We start from the raw sequence: 21807 nt of genomic DNA, 5'->3' as shown, positions 1-21807 counted from the left end.
ATACTACATAATGTCAGAAATGTGAAGGTCCTGATATGTACGCTTAAAAGCTGAAAGAAATAACAATAGTTTTAAGAGTAGCAATTACCCTGGAAGATAAATAGTAATAAAACTTCCTAAGCATATTAGGTTATGTAATTTGTATCACTAAAACACTATCAAAAGACAAAATAATACTTAATAATTTTCATATGGATTTTTAGGTGCTTGTATTTTTTTCGGCGCATCAGAGACACTGTTCTCCATTAGTATTTAAAGATCTAATCCCTATACTGATGTCTCCATATTTAAAAATCAATCAATCAGAAATCATAATCCATTTTGTATATAGACATTTTTGCTTTATGCATCATTTAGAAGTCAGCCTTCTCTTAGCAAATTTTTGCACAGCAAGACTTAAATATGGATTAACTGTGCCACAGTGGTCAATCTTATACTAAAATATGCTGCTGCTTAAAAGGCCATACCAGGTGAAGCATACAATGAGGTATCTGAAAGTCTTCATGTAGATTCAGTCTCACTTTGTCAGTAGTTACTTCTTCAGCGCTTGTGAAGAAAGCATGGACAAAGACTAGTGTGAAAGCAAAATGTTCAGCTGCAGCAGGATTGAAATGCTACATTGCTTGTCATTGCAGGGTATATGAAAGGAAGATTGCTATGATAAAAAGCCTTGGAGCAGAGAGAGAACAAGGATGAAAAAAGTTGATTTTGTAGTATCACTCAGAGAATGAATGAAATCCATGGCTTTACATTGCAAACAGAGTAATAAAAAAATAACACCCACACCTTGAGCAGCAGATGTCTGAATGCTTTAGGAAGGAGGTATTATTCTGATTGATAGATACCAAATAAAATGCTCTGTTTAATAAACTTTATTCTGAAACTTCTAAGATGCAAATATTTTATTCCCATTTTGATAAAAAGGTGTTTTATTCCCAATAAATACATCCTAACAAATGTCAGAAAACAACATGTTTTGCAACAATGCAGCAGGACTAACTGCAGGAAGTACTAGAATGACCTCTAATTTTCTTGTAAATTATCTGTAGATCCTGTAAGTGCTGGTTATATACATGGAGGACATCTGACTTGACAGGTACGTGAAAATGTACACCCATATCTCAGAACAGAGTGCTTTAACTCTACTGCAGTGCACAAAGATGATCGGTATGCAAAATTGCATCTATAGATAGACAAACTTTTAAGGTGAAGAATAAGACAATTTAAGCTTTGCAATTTGCTTTTATGGCAGGCATATGCAAAATTAACATGCCGTGTCAAATGCTGAGGTACTTTACTGTTGCTGTCTTGGCAATAAACTTTTCCCACCTAAGATAAGAAAATAAGCTCAGCTAAACTGCTACAAGATAGTTCTTGTGTTACATATGCTTACTCCAGAGAAACCCTTTGCTTAAATAAATGAAGTGAATGGATGTCTTTGCTAATCCTATAAGATGAATTTGTAGGACCTGTATTGTGTAACTACTGCATTACTCACTAGGGTGCTCAGCACTGTGCGGCATATTGTAAACAAAACAGGCATTTAAGCAAATATTTCTGTTCTGTACCTGATTGATGACCCACTTCTCTAAGCTGAGTAGTAGTATCTGATGAAGCTATGCATTTCTAAATGATATCAAGAGAAACTCTAAATCCCTTTAGACCAGTTAGAGCTATGGAAACACAAAGTTTCTGCAAGTGCTATTGCTGAAGCGTGATTTTCTTCCCCTCTACTATGCATTAACACCTCTCAGGTTCCTCCTGCTATCCTCATTTGATCAGCCCTGTAATGCTCACACATTTTATATAACTGTTGTTATGATCAAAGCTTTTTAGGTTATATTCTTGCAGCTCAATTTCCACCACTGAAACAGATGTGCTTGTACACATCCCAGTCTACATTTTAATGGCATTACATTACATTACTTTCAGCAAGCCCATTTTGCTGTTCAGCATGTCAAGGAAACTTGCAGTGGAAAAGCATAACAGGCAACATGAAAAACTGAGCTCAAACTCCAAGACGGAAGCACAGAGGCTGTGGAAGCAGGGATGGGCCACCCAGCAGGAATACAGAGCCAGTGCCTGAGTTGAACAGAGATGCAGTTAGGAGTCAAAACTCAGCAGGGTTTGAAACTGGCAAGGGGTGTAATGGGAAACAAGGGCTTCCAACAAGCAGGCTATGGAAAGAGAGGTATGACATAGCTGGCAGGGCCAAGAGCTCTCCAGCCAGGGCCCTGCCCAGAGTGAGGCAAGCAGGAGAGGTCAGGGGAGCAGCCAGGTCAGCTCCAGAGGCCAGATATCAGGCAGTTCCACAGTGATGAGGGGGGTGTTAAGGTCAAGCCTGCAAATCAGTCTGTGGGTGAGGGTCCATGTCCAGATCAACACAGCCAGGCAAGGCATGAATGTGATGCTTGCTGCAGTGTAGTTCAGCGAGGGATAAAGGACAGGAGCCTCGAAACGCTGCTCCTGAAGCAAGGCAGGAGGATGCTCCTGATAGGGCTTCTCAGCAAAACTATCTTCAAGACCAGGCACCAGCCCCGTCTCTAGGCTGGCTCTGAGACCAAGCAGACAAACCCTCAGGAAGCAGTGGGAGGATGCACTCAGGGCCCTGGCACTTGCAGTGCAACTTTAACAGCTCATTAGCAATAAAAACCTATCTGAAAACTTTAAATTCCACTGTCAAAAGTTTTCAGTGGTTTCATTTGCTCATAGAGAGAAAGTGAGCAGCTCTGTCAGTTGCTTTTTTCATTTTGGAAAACAATGACAAATATGGCTGTGTGGAAATCTTACAGTCGTAGCTCAAAGATTTGTGATATTAATAGGCATATTTTTCCTTTTCCTGTGTAAATATGATGAATTATCATTTTTTATTTAATCTTTGAAGAGCTAACTTTTCAGAACTTACAAACTAATTCAGGTATAGCCAAAAAAAAAAAAAAGGAAAAAGTATAGTTCGACTTCCATTTTTAACAAGTAGAGCATGTTAACGAAAGTATAAATTATTAACACAACTCAAATATTGCCAAGAACAATGTACCCATGAAAGCTGTAATTTTGCCACATCTGCAGCCATTAGTAATCCTTGCCATCCCTGAAGAGGAGAAACTGAGGCAATAATTATTCTGAGCAATACTGGAACAGAACACTGCGATTTTGTAAGTAAGTGAAGTCTACAGTTCTGTTTGGTTTTGTTGCAGTGGAGTTGTAGTCATCACCACTGTGAACTAATTAGACATCTAATTAGCTAAGAAGTAACACTGAGGAGCATATGGCTAAATCTCTAAAGAGATTTCTGGTCTTCCAAAGCCTAAAACAGCTATTACTAGCCAAAGTCAAAATAGTAGAACTCAGTCTTTCAGTACGACACATATTAAGAGATGAGTGCCTAAGACTAAGTCATATGAGCCAACAAATTGTAGTAGGAGCAGATATGAAACCTCGTTACTAGGAAATCAATTGGACCAGATATCTGAACCTGATTCTCCTGCATCTGAGGATGTGGATATTGTAACCAGAATACGGGTCATTTCCATTTCATCTGTCCAATGAATATTTCAGCAAACAAAAATTTCCTAGAAGAGATGAGACCATAGAAGCAAAACAGAAAAACCTTACATACCTGATCACTCAGTGGTTATTATATTCTTTGAGAATATGACATACACGGGTTCAAATATTTGCATTATGATAGTGAAAGTGAATGCTTAATCACTAGGCAATTAGGAAAATGGGATATAAACAAAATCTACAAATATTGAATCCATGCCTGCCTTTGATAGTAAGCTTATTCTAGGTATTGAAATCTCTGAAGATGCCTTCAAGATGAAACCTGCAAGAACAAACACCCAGTCTGGGATTCCCTCACTGGGACCATTTCTGCACCAGAAGCCTTCATTTGTCTAAAGACTAGGGCATTGGGTTGAACAGTGAGTTTTTCAGTGCAGCCTGATAAAGCAATTGGTAAAGAATTAAGTATCTACAATTTTGTTAATCTACTTTCAAATTGAGATCTGCACTTATATTTTGGACTGGATTTAGTATGACAGCAGTGCAAATGTGCTTTGAGGAGAACTGGAGCACAAGAAAGTTAGTATTCTGCATAATGTTTCTGAGAGTAATTAAGTCAGGGAAATAGGGATTAGTTTTGGCATTAAGACGCTTACATTTAGCTGTCCAACATACATATAGGCATGAAAATACCCATAATGTTCAATATAATACAATACAGGATTCAGTTGCTTAAATATGTTTGTCACTTGCCACTGAGATGCTTCAGCGTCTCCAGGACATCCACATGGGCCTGGTTGGTGTAACAGCAAGCACAGGACCTGCTGCAGTTGGCAGCTTCAAGCTGTGAGGAAAGCTTGGTGGAAACAGAAGGCTTAAAACAAGCTAATAAGTGGCTGCAGTTGTCCTTTAAATGGCTAAACATAGAAACACAAGTTTCCAAACAATAACTATGAAATAGTTTGTGCATTAAGCCAGCAAGTCTAACTGCATTGCCAGATAAATCCAACATATGCATGCATGCATGTGTTCTTGAGTGTTTGTACATAAAGAATCTTGCCATGTAAAAGTCTTGAGCTAAATCATACTTGGAATTAATTTTCTTACAATATCAGCCAAAATACGTCAAGTAAAGTTCTAGACTATGTAGAAATAAAAAGACCTTTATAGTAAAAATTTTTCCAAAAGTCAGCTTCTTCCATTTTTCATTCATTCATCATGACTATGAAGATGGATTAAATCATTACAGAATTCCCATTATTTATTTCTTTTCTGCCAGTTTACCATGTATTTTCAAAAATTTGCTGTATTTTTGTATCAGAATAATGGAATTTGATATCAGAATATCAGGAAGTTGACTAGAGCTGATAAACATGGCCAAAGGAAGATGTTTGCCATTTGTTCATCAAAGAAATAGCTTTATTGCTTGACAAGTATCTCATTAAATTGAGATAGAACAATAAAAATCTCTTTACATTTGCTTTCATTTCTTCAAGAGCTGAACGCTGACAGGCAGTATTTGTAGTTATGGAATTCAGAGACTAATACGTAATCGAAGAAATCTATTAACTTTTTCTTTGTGAAAAGGGTAATAGCATTCACTATGATGCCTTAAAGTCAAGAAAAAATATTTTAATAGATGTTATGAAAGTATGTGGCACAAACTAATCCTACTGAAAAAAACTGCTGAATAATTTTAAATTTATAGAAATATTGTGATAAACACTGGGTTTATTTTAGCCACTGGCAAGTCTTCTCCAATACTGCCATCTATAGAGTCTTTCAAATATTACATTGCTGTCCCCTAAAATATTATCAGGCCAGTGAAATCTTACAATTAAGCAACCTGAAATTATTTGATTCTTCATTCCTCCACAGAATCAAGTAAATTATCTAGGACATAAATTTCGTATGCTTAGTATCTAAAGGAATTCTAGCTTATGTATAAATATATCTCAGTGCTTAACAGAATGCCAGAACTTCATCGACTCCAAATTTATTTTTTCTCGTGTTTTCCACTGTCTGAAGTGATACTGTTTATGACAAGATGAGAGATGTGATTTAATCCATTAATAGAAATGGCAAGAAAAATAAAAGAGAAAAGATAAGCCGCAAAAGTTTGGATGCTAGAAGACTACTTCAGGGAGATGTCATATATAGTTGCTGTGTTAAACTTTTCCCTACACCTTCATTATTGGCCACTGCTAGAGACAGGATTACTGGCCTCACAGAGGGTCACTGTTGTTATAGATGAATAAGCTGCTGAATCACAATTTAGTAGGGATTAGAATACAATTGCAGACAGACATTATGAATAACATATCTATCTGTATTTTTAATGTTCACATCCCTTAATAATTATCAGTTATGAAAAAGATATTGAGTTCAAATGTATAATAATAATGTCCTATAAATCAAACTATCTGCAGCAAAAGGGATTTAGATTGTTGCTTTTTCCCCAGGAAGAATCATCCTTGACACTTGATCTCGGCCATTTTTTCTCACAAGCAGTAATCACACTGAAGCCAATAACTCCACTGTATACTTGCAGGAGAGCTGAAACAACCAGGTCCTTAGAGATTTCTCCTTCTTCAGAAACCCTTTAAGATATCTACTTACAAAAGTACTCATCGCGCCAAATGGAATAAGCTGGAATTTGGTGTGCAAATCCATGCAGTAGACTTTCCAAAGTGCTGGGAGCTGGAACCTCTGTTGGTTTTGAACATTGAGTGTTCATGAAATTAACTAGACTAAAATACATGCTGCTCTGGGTTGAAGGTTCACTTAATCAGAAGACAATTTAGAGTTGTCTGGTACTTCAGTTGCAAACTTTAAGTCAAATGAACAAAAGCTTTTATTAACATCATATTTTGGTGTCCTGGAAAATGTAACTACTTTAAAAAAAATCCTAGATAAACTGCTTTCCCTGTATTCCTAATCCTTGTGCTTGAGGCAGCTATAAACTAAGAATTAACACTGTGCCAGATCTTGACAGTGTTTGGTTGCTCTTTAGGCACTTCAGGATTTGGGCTGGTTTTGCTGTGTTACTGTTACAGTTCTGACCTTTTTAAAATCAGTGAAACAGAATTATCTGCTGTTTCATGTGTCATGAGCAGTCTTAGAAGTGGTCCGAGTCCAGATGGCAATGCTTACACTAAGCGAAAAAGACTCCTAGATAAATATTCCATTTCCTTCCCATTTCATTACAACCAATTTTTATTCTGGCAGTATAAATTAATAATTTTTTTATTTGCTTACATCAGTGTTACCTTTAGAAACCAAACACAGTTAAAGAACCATCCTGTCTTAGGAGTGGTAATGGGTTTGGACAACACAGAACATCAAAGAAGTGGAGCTTTAATTTATTCTAGAATTAATGTATTACACTGCCTTGCCTGAGCAGGCTTTGTTCCTTGGAACCATTCAGATCTAATTTTCAATGCTCTTCTCTTTTCCTAGAGCTCCTTATGGATGCTTGCCTTTCCAAAACAGGTCCTCAATTTCACAGGCATCTTCCTACTGCACTTCAGTCACCAGTCTGCAGCCTACCTGCTATACCACTTGATCTTTCTCCTAGAAACGCAAGTCCTGGCACTTGCTTTGGCAAGTTGAAATATACAATGAAATATTTGAACTCAGAGTATCAGACCAAAAAATACCAGTGTACTACTTGCTGAATATTCATTGATCATTTACAGCCTATTGGATATGCAGGATAATTGAAACTGCTACCCTCTCTTCGTCAGGTGGGTTTATTTCTTCTAACCTCCTCTAAAATACATGATTTAATACACATCTTACTGCAACATTCTGAGAATATTGTTCAGTATTTACACTTTGGCAATGAGCATTGTGAGAGTGGACCTCTCTGTGAATTTGAGGCCATATGAGCCATTAAAACTATGTTCTTTAACTGATGTTGCTCTCCCTGGGCTTACCTTTGTGCTAACTAGGTTTTCCAACTACCGAACACTTGTTCATGCAGCTCTGACTTCTAAAGCTTAACCATAATGTATCATACCTCTGTGCTGACAGTCATTGCATCCTTGGTGGTTTGAGTTGCTGCTCTAAGCAGGTCACTTCATGTTACTCTTTAAGAACAGTTACGTCCTCAGCTGCAGATATGCTTTCATCACTCATGTACATAGTTCATAAAGAACCACAAACATTTTTAATGTTTGCTAGGCAAGTTAGTTGCTTGATTTTTGTAAGTTTATATGTAAGTACCCTTAAATTTGTGGTCACAGTAGTCTTCCTTATTATTGTGGTTCTACCCCTAATGCTCCATTTACTCACTTCACCTGACCTGTCCTCCTGCAATCCACACTGTTCTCCTGTATTTACTGGTTGCTATTATTTGGTAAAGCCCTATTTGTTCTTACTGTTATTTACTCTCCTCTGCTTTTTTCTTCATAAACCTTGTCTGTCTTTTTCTCACACTTTTCCCCCTTCATTCTTGCACATTTATTAGTCCCTATCATTTAATTACCATTTGTTCTCTCCTGGTCCCTTGGGCTGTTCATTGCTCTCTGTCTCTTTTTCTTTTGGCTGCAATAACCACCATCAATCCAGAGATGAGATATTCAAGTCTTGATAAGCAGCTGTTTTTTAGCAATTTGCCATCCACTAAAAGTGCAAACTGCACTTCAAAAAATCACATGATAATTCATTATTCTGCCAGAGCGAGGTGAAACACAGGGCAAAGAGTTTGGTCAGGACCCATACTCCCTATTCATAAAAAGAAATCTTTTAAATAAACCAGAGAGGAACTCTCTAATGTGTTTACCAGGTGGAGGAATTACTAAAAGGATGACAATCTACAACAAATACAATTTTCTGTTGCTCAGATATAAGCTATTTATACTGGTAATAGTGGCTATCACAAACAGATCCAAATCTATTCTGAAACCAGAACACAGGAGTGTTTACCTGATTAATTACCTGCTTTATGTATAACACCTGTCCTGGTGATGCATGTCCTGAATTGAGATGGCATTACTTTCAAAAACCCCACTTGAAATGAGAATTCAAAGTTGAAAAGTTCATCTAAAGAGCCCTGAAAAGCTCTTTGCAGCAGAGGCAATAGAGCAAGCACGTTCTTACATGGAATAAAGAATTTAACAATGACTTCCAACATATTTCATTATGATGAGCTTGGGAATCGAACTAATCACTATAATGCTGCTTTTCAAGGCTTTCTGTCCCCTTGGTATTTAACAAATCACAGCTGCACTGCCCATGAAAATTTGGTTGAATGATTTCAAAAAACTGAAGAAACAAGTGTTGTAAAAAATAAGCAGAGTTAGAAAACAGTATCTAAAAATCATAGCTTTAAATTACTTGATTTTTTTTCTAATAGAAAGGAACACCACTTTCTTATATAAAAATTTATTTTATACTTCGTGTTTTTGTGTCACGTTTAACTGATATATTACAGCATACTGTGTTTTTCCACCAAGGCATTATAGCATATCTGTATGTACAGTGTACTATCCATTTGACATACCTTGTTCACAATAGGTACCGGTTGTTCCAAGAGGACAGTGACATGTGTAACCATTAGGCAGCGGCACACAGGTACCACCTTGCTTACACAGTTGTGGAGGAACGTGCTCAGGTTCACACACTGACACTGTTTCTGTGCAAAATGCACCTTTCCATCCAGAGAGGCAGTCACAGCTACAGTGGTAAGTGAAAGGAAAGAATGCAACATTGTTACCAAAAGAATCAACAAGTCAGTAGCAATGTAATCAACACTTTCAAGTCTGGATACCTGTATTTAGTCATCTGAACCAAAATGGTTAAGAGAAAAGTGTAGTATCAAGTTTCTCATGGTCATTTTAGGTTTACTTTATTGTAAAAGAAACATGTACTTAATAGGAAACATTTTAAATCTTAGTATTCACACTAACTGTAAATTTAAAATTAGTATGAATTCTATAGAAATTGTTAAATAAAGAATATACTTAGCATTGATGTTAATAATGCCCTCCTTACTAAAATGTTTCAAAATAGTTAAAATGAAATATTTTAGATCTATTTGTATTTTGGAACTTAGTGGCACTTCATGATAAACAGAATTGTTCCCTTGAATAAGAGCACTTACAGATCTTTCCCTGGAAGTTTTCTCTCTCAGGGCTAAGAATGAAACCTTGTATATCTTGATTGATTCTTAGGCCATGTCTTGTTGTTTATGTGCAAAATCTTGAATTTTTCTTCAAACTCACTGCACTACACTTTCCTCATTAATCAGCTCACTGTTTCTGGGCAAAACTTAATGAGGAGTCTGTGAAACTCTGCTGTTTCACCAAACCTTCAGATAAGACAACAACATGTAAACAAAGCGCAGCCAACGAGTCTTTCAGAGTGATTAACAGCTATTTGGAATGAAGGGGGAAAGAGGACAGGACCTTGCAAAAGCAAAAGCACCTTAATTCATCAAAGTCAGTATCAGAACACTTTCTGCCTCAGCTATAAATGTTATGCCTTGATGCATGAAAGCTACTGAGAAGGGAAAGTAATTTAACTCCCTGAGTGCAAACAGAAATGTCTGCTTCTTGGGCTGGGAAGCAGGGTGTTTGGAGCTGAAGCTACTGCTGTTAGGCAGCATACACTAGGGTTCTTCCCCTTTTCTCTTGCTTGTGTCTGCATATAAATTTCTTTTCATTCTTGTCTTTTAGGACCTAAAAAAAGCTAGGTTTTTAAATGAGTTGAAAATTATTTGTACAGAGTTGAACGTGTTTGCTGTGGCCTACAGTGGCAAAGGTCTATGAAAGCATGAAAACTCTTTTACTTCACAGTCCTAAGAAAGTTGGACTGGGATTGAGAAGTTTAGATCCAAAATTTCCTAATCTTTAGCAAGATAAGGGAAGATGTAATCTTTCAAATCTTTTCTATCATGTAGCCTGCCCTGCTGGTCTAGTTTTCTCTATATTTTGTTGGTTGTGGTTGCTTGTTTTTTGAAACCAGGAGAATGTAATGGCTTTCAACATCACTACTGCCTTTACTCTTAGAGATTTAAAGACCCATTTAGAATCATAGAGTACCTCAAGTTAGAAGGGACCCATTAAAGTTGCTAAGTCCAACTCCTTGCAAGACTACCTAAAACTAAGAGCACCATCCAGATGTTACTTGAATTTCTTTAGATATAAAAGGTGAGATTCATTCTGAGATCTAGACACCTAATTTTATATTATGCTAGACGTTGCCTTCCTAGACACCACTGAATGCTCAAGTTTAGGCAATGGGATCCTCAAGTAGGTGCTTGAGCTCATGTGCTAATCAATAATGTGATCCAGCTGAAACAGTCAGGGGAACTGGAGCACTATCAATCCCACAAACCAATACACACGGCTCTAATAGAATCATAGAATCATAGAATCGTAAGGGTTGGAAAGGACCTTAAGATCATCTAGTTCCAACCCCCCTGCCATGGGCAGGGACACCTTGCCCTAAAACACGTGGTTCAAGGCTCTGTCCAACCTGGCTTTGAACACCGCCAGGGATGGAGCATCCACAACCTCCCTGAGCAACCCATTCCAGTGCTTCACCACCCTCACTGTAAAGAACTTCTTCCTTATATCTAACCTAAACTTCCCCTGTTGAAGTTTGAACCCATTACCCCTTGTCCTACCACTACAGTCCCTAAGGAAGAGTCCCTCCCCAGCATCCTTGTAGACCCCCTTCAGATACTGGAAGGCTGCTATGAGGTCTCCACGCAGCCTTCTCTTCTCCAGGCTGAACAGCCCCAACTCTCTCAGCCTGTCTTCATACGGGAGGTGCTCCAGCCCTCTTATCATCCTCGTGGCCCTCCTCTGGACTCGCTCCAACAGTTCCATGTCCTTTTTATGTTGAGGACACCAGAACTGTACACAGTACTCCAAGTGAGGTCTCACGAGAGCAGAGTAGAGGGGCAGGATCACCTCCTTCGACCTGCTGGTCACGCTTCTTTTGATGCAGCCCAGGATACGGTTGGCTTTCTGGGCTGCAAGCGCACACTGCCGGCTCATGTTAAGCTTCTCGTCAACCAACACCCCCAAGTCCTTTTCTGCATGGCTGTTCTGAATCTCTTCTCTGCCCAACCTGTAGCAGTGCCTGGGATTGCCCCGACCCACGTGTAGGACCTTACACTTGGCTTGGTTAAACTTCATAAGGTTGGCATCGGCCCACCTCACAAGTGTGTCAAGGTCCCTCTGGATGGCATCCCTTCCCTCCAGCGTATCAACCGAACCACACAGCTTGGTGTCGTCGGCAAACTTGCTGAGGGCGCACTCAATCCCACTGTCCATGTCGCCGACAAAGATGTTGAACAGGACCGGTCCCAACACCGATCCCTGAGGGACACCACTCGTTACAGGTTTCCAGCTGGACATCGAGCCATTTACCACAACTCTTGGCGTGCGGCCATCGAGCCAGTTCTTTATCCACCGAGTGGTCCATCCATCAAATTGATGTCTCTCCAATTTAGAGACAAGGATGTCGTGCGGGACAGTGTCAAACGCTTTGCACAAGTCCACGTAGATGACGTCCACTGCTCTGCCCCTGTCCATCAGTTCCGTGGCTCCATCATAGAAGGCCACCAAATTGGTCAGGCAGGATTTCCCCTTAGTGAAGCCATGTTGGCTGTCACCAACCACCTCGTTGTTTTTCATGTGCCTTAGCATGTTTTCCAGGAGAAACTGTTCCAAGATTTTGCCAGGCACAGAGGTGAGACTGACTGGTCTGTAGTTCCCTGGGTCTTTTGAAAATGGGGGTTATATTACCCTTCTTCCAGTCATCGGGAACTTCACCTGACTGCCAGGATTTTTCAAATATGATGGACAGTGGTTTAGCAACTTCATTCGCCAGCTCATTCAGGACCCGTGGATGGATTTCATCAGGTCCCATGGACTTGTGCATGTTCAGGTTCTTAAGATGGTCTCAAACCTGATCCTCTCCTACAGTGGGCCTAAGGTCTTCGTTCTCACAGTCCCTGCATTTGCTTTCCAAGACTTGGGTTGTGTGGTCAGAGCATTTGCTGGTGAAGACTGAGGCAAAGAAGTCATTAAGAACCTCAGCCTTCTCCAAATCCGTGGTAGCCAGTTCTCCTGATAGCTTCTGGAGAGGGCCTACATTGTCCCTAGTCTGTCTTTTATTTGCTACGTATCTATAGAATCCTTTCCTGTTATCTTTTACATCCCTTGCCAAACTTAATTCTAGCTGGGCCTTAGCTTTCCTAACCTGGTCCCTAGCTTCTCGGGCAATGCTCCTATATTCTTCCCAGGCTGCCTGTCCTCGCTTCCACCTTCTATAAGCTTCTTTTTTCCCTCTAAGTTTCCTCAGCAGCTCCTTGTCCATCCATGGAGGTCTCCTGGCCCTCCTGCTGCACTTTCTTCTAGTCGGGATGCAACACTCTTGAGCACGTAGCAGGTGATCCTTGAATACCGACCAGCAGTCTTTGGCCCCCCTGCCCTCTAGGACTGTATCCCATGAAACCTTACTAAGAAGGTTCTTGAAGAGGCCAAAGTCTGCTTTCTTGAAGTCCAGGGCAGTGAGCTTGCTGCACGCTCTTCTCACCGTCCTGAGGATCTCAAACTCAACCATCTTGTGATCATTACAGCCAAGGCTGCCCTGGAGCGTTACATTTCCTACCAGTCCCTCCCTGTTGGTGAGCACAAGGTCCAGCATGGCACCTCTCCTTGTCGGCTCCTCTATTGCTTGAAAGAGGAAGTTGTCTTCCACACAATCGAGGAACCTCCTGGATTGCTTGTGCCGGGCTGTACCATCCCTCCAACAGATGTCAGGATAGTTGAAGTCCCCCATGAGGACAAGGGCCTGCGAGCGTGTCCTGGGTTCAGCTATAGCAGTCATTTTTCTCCTGCTTAGTAGCTGGTGCAGTGCTGTGTTTTTTAACTTTCAGCCTGGGAACAACGCTGATAACACCGATGTTTTTAGTTGTTGCTAAGTAATGTTTATTCCAACCAAGGACTTTCTCAGTCTCATGCTTTGCCAGGGAGGAGGGGAAGCCGGGAGGAAGCAGAGACAGGACACCTGACCCAAACTAGCCAAAGGGGTATTCCATACCACAGCACGTCATGCCCAGTATATAAACCGGGGGGAGTTACCCGGAAGGCCCTGATCACTGCTCGGGTCGGGCTGGGTATCGGTCGGCGGGTGGTGAGCAATTGTATCCTCTCCCCTTGTTATTTCACTAATCGTTGTGGTAGCAGTAGTGGTTTTGTGTTATACCTTAGTTGCGGGACTGCTCTTATCTCAACCCGTGGGAGTTACATTCTTCCCATTCTCCTCCCCATCCCTCCGGGAGGAAGAAGGGGGGCGGGGGGGGAGTGAGCGAGCGGCTGTGTGGTTCTGAGTTACCGGCTGGGCTCAAACCACGACAGTTCTTTTTGGCGCCCAACGTGGGGCACGAAAGGTTGAGATAACGACAGATCTGACCAGAGTGTGTTTAATCATATTTGTGATAAGTGTTCATTGTTACTACTCATCACAATGGTGATTATTTGGCTCTCAGACTTGTTGCGCTTGATCTCAGAGTTTCAGCATGTTGTACCTTACTTACAGCCACTATTTGCTGTTTTAGTGTTTATCGGCTGGGGGGCCTGGGCTAAGGTTCTTGTTTCACTGTACTTCATGGTAATGACTTGTAATACAATAGACTCATTGATCATGAAACTGGTCTGGTTTGTGCTTCCAGCGTGGCCATCACCACTATACATTGGGAGGTATATAATGAAATATTTTAGCAATTGCATATCTTTTTTTTCTCCTCGGGGGGTAAACTTACGAAGGAAGCATTCTCTTTCACCCCCCGTTCCCCCACCAGCCTATTTGCAACAGCAGTTGAGAGTTCTGAAGGTTTTAGATGGCCTTTGAGTACCCTTGAAACCTGCCTGCTGATTGTGCTGGGGATCAGCATGTTGGCAAACATACGGAGTGTGTTTTACCCACGGCCATCCCGTCGTAGGAACATCCTATTTCGTTTAATGTCAAAAATTCAGCAGTATCAGGTTCGAGTCTGGTCTAGGGTTAGACGACGATATAGGAGGACCACCAGGAGATTTTCCCTGAGGCTGGACAGTTATGAGTGGCAGGGTGTGTGGGATAGTATGGGCAAGTACCTAGGCCAGTGGGCCCCTCCAGTGCTTTGGAACTTCACCACTGAACAAGTGCAACATCCGGAAAAACTAGTAAAACACTTAAACGAGGTGTGCTGTCGTCCTGGTTATACCAGAGAGGGACAAATTTTGGCAACGTGCTGGGGCTTGGCCTATGCCTACAGAGCCCTGCTCAACACTATCCAGCACCTTCAAAGGGAAAAAAATGTCTCTGGATCTGATGGCAAAGCAACAGACAACGCAGCTATGCCAACTACAAGCACAGCAGCTACTCAGACCCTGACCACAACAGTCAACACAGCTACTCCAAGTACAGCAGCTACATCAACCCCAGTGACAAGCACAACAGCTACTCAAACCCTGACCACAACAGACAACGCAACTACTCCAACTTCAAATACAGCAGTTACACCAACCCCAGTGACAAGCACAACAGCTACTCAAACCCCGACAGCAACAGACAATGTGGCTACTCCAAGCACCGCAGCCACACCAACCCCAGTGACAAGCACAGTAGCTACTCAAACCCCGACAGCAACAGACAATATAGCTACTCCAAGCACCGCAGCCACACCAACCCCAGTGACAAGCACAGTAGCTACTCAAACCCTGACAGCAACAGACAATATAGCTACTCCAAGCACCACAGCTACACCAACCCCAGTGACATGCACAGTAGCTATTCAAACCCCGACAGCAACAGACAATATGGCTACTCCAAGCACCGCAGCTACACCAACCCCAGTGACAAGCACAGTAGCTACTCAAACCCTGACAGCAACAGACAATGCAGCTGTTGGTGTTACTCAACTCCCAAGCACAACAGCTGCACCAACCCCAGCAATAGACATTGCAACCACTCCAATCCTAGTGGCAGACACTGCAGCCACTCCAACCACAGTGACAAACACTGCAGCTAAACCAAATGTCCAGTTTGTGACAATGTCTGTTGCCCCTGTAAGCAAAAGCAGACGAAAGGCACAAAGAGCAACCCGCGAAGCGAAGAAAGATGAAGACCCAGTGCCATTACTATATGCAACAGCACCTGAACAAGAGTTACTACTACGTGGGTCAGAGGAAGAGGAAGAAGAAGAAGAGGTCACTTCTCGACCCCGGTCCTCAACCGAACTACGGAATATGCGAAAAGATTTCACCCGTCTTCCAGGGGAGCACATTGTCACCTGGTTGCTCCGGTGCTGGGACAATGGGGCCGATGGTCACGAACTAGAAGGTAGGGAAGCCAAGCAGCTGGGATCACTTGCTAAGGAAGGAGGAATTGACAAAGCGATTGCAAGAGAGAAGCGAGCCCTCAGTCTTTGGAGGCGGCTCCTGGCAGCTGTGGAGGAAAGGTTTCCCTACAAAGATGATATTACTAATCACTCAGCCAACTGGACCACGATAGAGAAAGGCATCCAGTCCCTGAGGGAATCAGCCATTATAGAGATGATCTATCGTAGGCCGGATTCCAGGAACACATCCGTAGACCCAGATGAAGTCGAATGTACACGACCCATGTGGCGGAAACTTACACGGAGTGCGCCATCATCATATGCCCACACATTGGCATCAATGACCTGGAATGACGGAATATCACCAACAGTGGATTGCCTGATTCGTCAACTCCGAGAGTTCGAAGACAATCTCACCACTTCCATCATTTCAGCTGTGGAAAAACTGTCCCAGGAGTTCAAACAATTGAGAGATGATTTATCCGATCTATCCAGCTCTCCACGCGTACCAACCCATGTCTCAGCTATTAACAGAAGGCGCCCTACTGCTCGAGAAAGAAAATATAGGAGGTACACGCCACGGGCCACCCTATGGTTTTACCTGCGGGATCATGGAGAAGACATGAGAAAGTGGGATGGAAAACCTACTTCAGCTCTGGAGCAACGGGTGCGTGAACTGAAGAGGAGAACAATGGTCAAGGATGATCCTCCCAGGAAAGCTGCTGCTCCAGTCTCTGGCGAGCAGTTTCCCAGATGGAGCGAAAGAGCTGATTTTACTCCAGCTCCTGTGATAAGGAATACTAATCCCTTTCTACAAGACAGAAGTGGAGAATTTTGTGATCACTATTAGAGGGGCCCTGCCTCCAGCCAGGTGGAGGAGAGGGATAATCGGGTTTACTGGACTGTGTGGATCAGATGGCCTGGCACATCAGTCCCACAGAAGTATAAGGCTCTAGTAGATACCGGTGCACAGTGTACTCTGATGCCATCAAGGTATCAAGGGGTGAAACCCATTTCTATTTCTGGAGTGACAGGAGGATCCCAAGCGTTAACTATGCTGGAAGCTGAAATCAGCCTGACTGGGAGGAAGTGGCAAAAGCACCCCATTGTAACTGGTCCAGGGGCTCCATGCATCCTTGGCATAGACTATCTCAGGAGAGGGTATTTCAAAGACCCAAAAGGGTATAGATGGGCTTTTGGTATCGCTGCCTTGGAGACAGAGGAAATTAAGCAGCTGTCCACCTTACCCGGTCTCTCAGAGGATCCTTCTGTTGTGGGGTTGCTGAAGGTCGAAGAACAACAAGTGCCAATTGCGACCACAACAGTGCACCGGCGGCAATATCGCACCAACCGAGACTCCTTGATTCCCATCCATAAGCTGATCCGCAGACTGGAGAGCCAAGGAGTGATCAGCAGGACCCGCTCAGCCTTTAATAGCCCCATATGGCCAGTGCAAAAGTCTAATGGAGAGTGGAGATTAACAGTAGACTATCGTGGCCTGAACGAAGTCACACCACCATTGAGTGCTGCCGTACCGGACATGTTAGAACTTCAGTATGAACTGGAGTCAAAGGCAGCCAAGTGGTATGCCACAATTGACATTGCCAATGCATTTTTCTCAATCCCTTTGGCAGCAGAATGCAGGCCACAGTTTGCTTTCACTTGGAGGGGCGTCCAGTACACTTGGAACCGACTGCCCCAGGGGTGGAAACACAGCCCTACCATCTGCCATGGATTGATCCAGACTGCACTGGAACAGGGGCAAGCTCCAGAACACCTGCAATACATTGATGACATCATCGTGTGGGGTGATACAGCGGAAGAAGTTTTTGAGAAAGGGAGGAAAATAATCCAAATCCTGCTGAAGGCCGGTTTTGCCATAAAACGGAATAAGGTCAAGGGACCTGCACAGGAGATTCAATTTTTGGGAATAAAATGGCAAGATGGACGCCGCCAGATCCCCACAGACGTGATCAACAAGATAACAGCAATGTCTCCCCCAACTAACAAGAAAGAAACACAAGCTTTCTTAGGTGTTGTGGGGTTCTGGAGAATGCACATCCCAAATTACAGTCTGATTGTAAGCCCTCTCTACCACGTGACCCGGAAGAAGAATGATTTCAAATGGGGCCCTGAGCAACAACAAGCCTTTGAACAAATTAAACGAGAAATAGTTCATGCAGTAGCCCTTGGACCAGTCCGGGCCGGGCCAGATGTGAAAAATGTGCTCTATACCGCAGCTGGGGAGAATGGTCCTACCTGGAGCCTCTGGCAGAAAGCTCCAGGGGAGACTCGAGGTCGACCCCTTGGCTTTTGGAGTCGGGGATATAAAGGATCCGAGGCCAGCTACACTCCCACTGAAAAAGAGATACTGGCAGCCTATGAAGGGGTTCGAGCTGCCTCAGAAGTGATAGGAACTGAAGCGCAGCTCCTCCTGGCACCCCGGTTGCCTGTGCTGGGCTGGATGTTCAAAGGCAGGGTCTCCTCTACACATCATGCAACTGATGCTACATGGAGTAAGTGGGCCACACTAACTACACAACGAGCTCGAATAGGAAATCCCAGTCGTCCAGGAATTCTAGAAGTCATCATGGACTGGCCAGAGGGCAAAGATTTTGGGATGTCACCAGAAGAGGAGGTGACGCGTGCTGAGGAGGCCCCACCATATAATGAACTGTCAGAGAGTGAAAAGCAATATGCCTTGTTTACTGATGGGTCCTGCTGTATTGTGGGAAAGCATCGGAGATGGAAGGCAGCTGTGTGGAGTCCCCTGCAAGAAGTTGCAGAAACTGCTGAGGGAGAGGGTGAATCGAGTCAATTTGCAGAGGTGAAAGCCATCCAGCTGGCCTTGGACATTGCTGAACGAGAAAAATGGCCAGTACTTTATCTCTATACTGACTCATGGATGGTGGCAAATGCCCTGTGGGGGTGGTTGCAGCAATGGAAGCAGAGCAACTGGCAACGCAGAAGTAAACCCATCTGGGCTGCTGCATTGTGGCAAGATATCGCTGCTCGGGTGCAGAACCTGGTGGTGAAGGTACGCCACGTAGATGCTCATGTACCCAAGAGTCGGGCCACTGAGGAACACCAGAATAACCAGCAAGTGGATAAAGCTGCTAAGATTAAAGTGGCTCAGATGGACTTGGATTGGCAACATAAGGGTGAATTATTTTTAGGCCGGTGGGCCCATGACACCTCAGGCCATCAAGGCAGAGATGCAACATATAGATGGGCTCGTGATCGAGGGGTGGACTTAACGATGGACACTATTGCCCAGGTTATTCACGAATGTGAAACATGTGCTGCAATTAAGCAAGCCAAGCGGTTAAAGCCTCTCTGGTATGGAGGACGATGGCTGAAGTACAAATATGGGGAGGCCTGGCAGATTGACTATATCACACTCCCACCAGCCCGCCAGGGCAAGCGCTATGTGCTTACCATGGTGGAAGCAACCACCGGCTGGCTGGAAACATACGCTGTGTCCCATGCCACTGCCCGGAACACTATCCTGGGCCTTGAGAAACAAGTCTTGTGGCGACACGGCACCCCAGAGAGAATTGAGTCAGACAATGGGACTCATTTCCGGAACAACCTCATAGACACTTGGGCCAAAGAGCATGGCATTGAGTGGGTATACCACATCCCCTACCATGCACCAGCCTCTGGGAAAATCGAACGGTACAATGGGCTGTTAAAAACTACACTGAGAGCAATGGGTGGTGGGACTTTCAAACACTGGGATACACATTTACCAAAAGCCACCTGGTTGGTCAACAGTAGGGGATCTGCCAACAGGGCTGGCCCAGCCCAATCAGAACTTTTGCGTACTGTAGAGGGGGATAAAGTTCCTGTGGTGCACATAAAGAATTTGTTGGGGAAGACAGTCTGGGTTATTCCTGCTTCAGGTAAAGGCAAACCCACTTGTGGGGTTGCTTTTGCTCAGGGACCTGGATATACTTGGTGGGTAATGCGGGAAGATGGGGAAGTCCGATGTGTACCTCAAGGGGATTTGATTTTGGGGGAAAACAGCCAATGAACTCAATTGTACACTGTTGCCTGCTCTATAACACTTTTATAGCCCACCAGCTAGATATCTTCAGGTCGCCAGCCATTGACCCTGACTTCCCTCCGATCATCACCTCAACAAAGAATGAATTTTGAGGAAACCAGACGAGCTCAGCAGTGACCAGATGAGTTTGGCGGTATCATCAGCAGGCAACAACCCAACACTACGTACCGTCCCTCCTGCCCTGAAAGACTATTACAAGAGATGGAGCCTGACATCATGGACTGGATGAGTTCAGCAATTTTAGAGGGATTGGTCCATGGACTAGGGAATGATATCTTTGTCTGTGTGTGGGTGTGGGTGTATATATATGTGTATATATGGGACAGGGGTGATGGTGTGCTGAGAGATGTGGGATCTGAGCATGACGTGAATGGTATGGAATAAGGGGTGGATACTGTCCTGGGTTCAGCTATAGCAGTCATTTTTCTCCTGCTTAGTAGCTGGTGCAGTGCTGTGTTTTTTAACTTTCAGCCTGGGAACAACGCTGATAACACCGATGTTTTTAGTTGTTGCTAAGTAATGTTTATTCCAACCAAGGACTTTCTCAGTCTCATGCTTTGCCAGGGAGGAGGGGAAGCCGGGAGGAAGCAGAGACAGGACACCTGACCCAAACTAGCCAAAGGGGTATTCCATACCACAGCACGTCATGCCCAGTATATAAACCGGGGGGAGTTACCCGGAAGGCCCTGATCACTGCTCGGGTCGGGCTGGGTATCGGTCGGCGGGTGGTGAGCAATTGTATCCTCTCCCCTTGTTATTTCACTAATCGTTGTGGTAGCAGTAGTGGTTTTGTGTTATACCTTAGTTGCGGGACTGCTCTTATCTCAACCCGTGGGAGTTACATTCTTCCCATTCTCCTCCCCATCCCTCCGGGAGGAAGAAGGGGGGCGGGGGGGGAGTAAGCGAGCGGCTGTGTGGTTCTGAGTTACCGGCTGGGCTCAAACCACGACAGAGCGTGAGGCTGCTCCTATCTGTCTGTAGAGCGCTTCATCCACAGAGTCCTCTTGATCAGGCGGTCTGTAACAGATCCCCACCGTAATGTCCCCCATTGCTGTTTTCCCTTTGATCCTGACCCACAAACACTCTGTTACCTCATCACCCGTCCCCAGACAGAGTTCCATACTCTCCAGCCTATCACTGACATAGATAGCAACACCCCCTCCCCGTCTGCCTGGCCTGTCTTTTCTAAACAGCCTGTAACCTTCCATTCCGACACTCCAGTCATAGGAGCCATCCCACCATGTTTCTGTGATACCAATGACATCATATTCCCGTAGCCTTGCACACATCTCTAATTCCTCTTGTTTGTTCCCCATACTACGGGCATTTGTATAGAGGCACCTTAGCCGAGCTCCAAATGAAGCTGACTCAATGGCTGGGGCAGCTGGAACATCTCTACATCGCTCCAAGCACTTATTACAGGTGCTGGCAACTGACCAGGAATGTTGGGATGGATCAATGCTCCCCTCCCCCAACACATCTAGTTTAAAGCTTTCCTGACCAGCCTGGCAAGCCTCCTACCAAAACAGCTCTTCCCCTTCTTTGTCACACCAGCTCCACCAGCCTCCAGTAGATCTGGCCTCCCAAATGGAGCCCCATGTTCTAAATAGCCAAACCCCTGACTATGGCACCAGCATTCTAAGCATTTATTAACCTGCCAAACGCGCCTAGCTTTTTTAAGGTCCTCCCCTTTGCCCTGGAGAATCGATGAAAAAACTATCTGAGCTCCAGAGCCCCTAACCACCTCTCCCAAGGCTCTGTAGTCCTTCTTAGTGTTTTCCAGCCTACTGCTATCTATATCTCTAGCACCCACATGGACCACTAGGAGGGGGTAATAGTCAGCAGGACTTACTAGAGCAGGCAGCCTCTCAGCAACATCCCTGATTCG

General features: G+C 43.7%; 1 protein-coding gene across 1 annotated transcript in view; it reads right to left on the bottom strand.

Moving 5' to 3' along the window:
• The window catches only part of EYS (eyes shut homolog), a 797046-nt gene that overhangs the window by 11694 nt on the left and 763545 nt on the right, over nt 1–21807 (bottom strand). Inside the window, exon 45 of the mRNA XM_030490420.1 lies at nt 9014–9186. Coding sequence (XP_030346280.1) covers nt 9014–9186 — 173 coding nt within the window. The remainder of the gene's footprint in view (nt 1–9013; nt 9187–21807) is intronic.

The sequence above is a fragment of the Strigops habroptila genome, chromosome 6 (genome assembly GCF_004027225.2).
Source record: "Strigops habroptila isolate Jane chromosome 6, bStrHab1.2.pri, whole genome shotgun sequence".
Classification (NCBI taxonomy): Eukaryota; Metazoa; Chordata; class Aves; order Psittaciformes; family Psittacidae; genus Strigops; species Strigops habroptila.
This window is presented reverse-complemented; position numbering and strand designations above follow the sequence as displayed.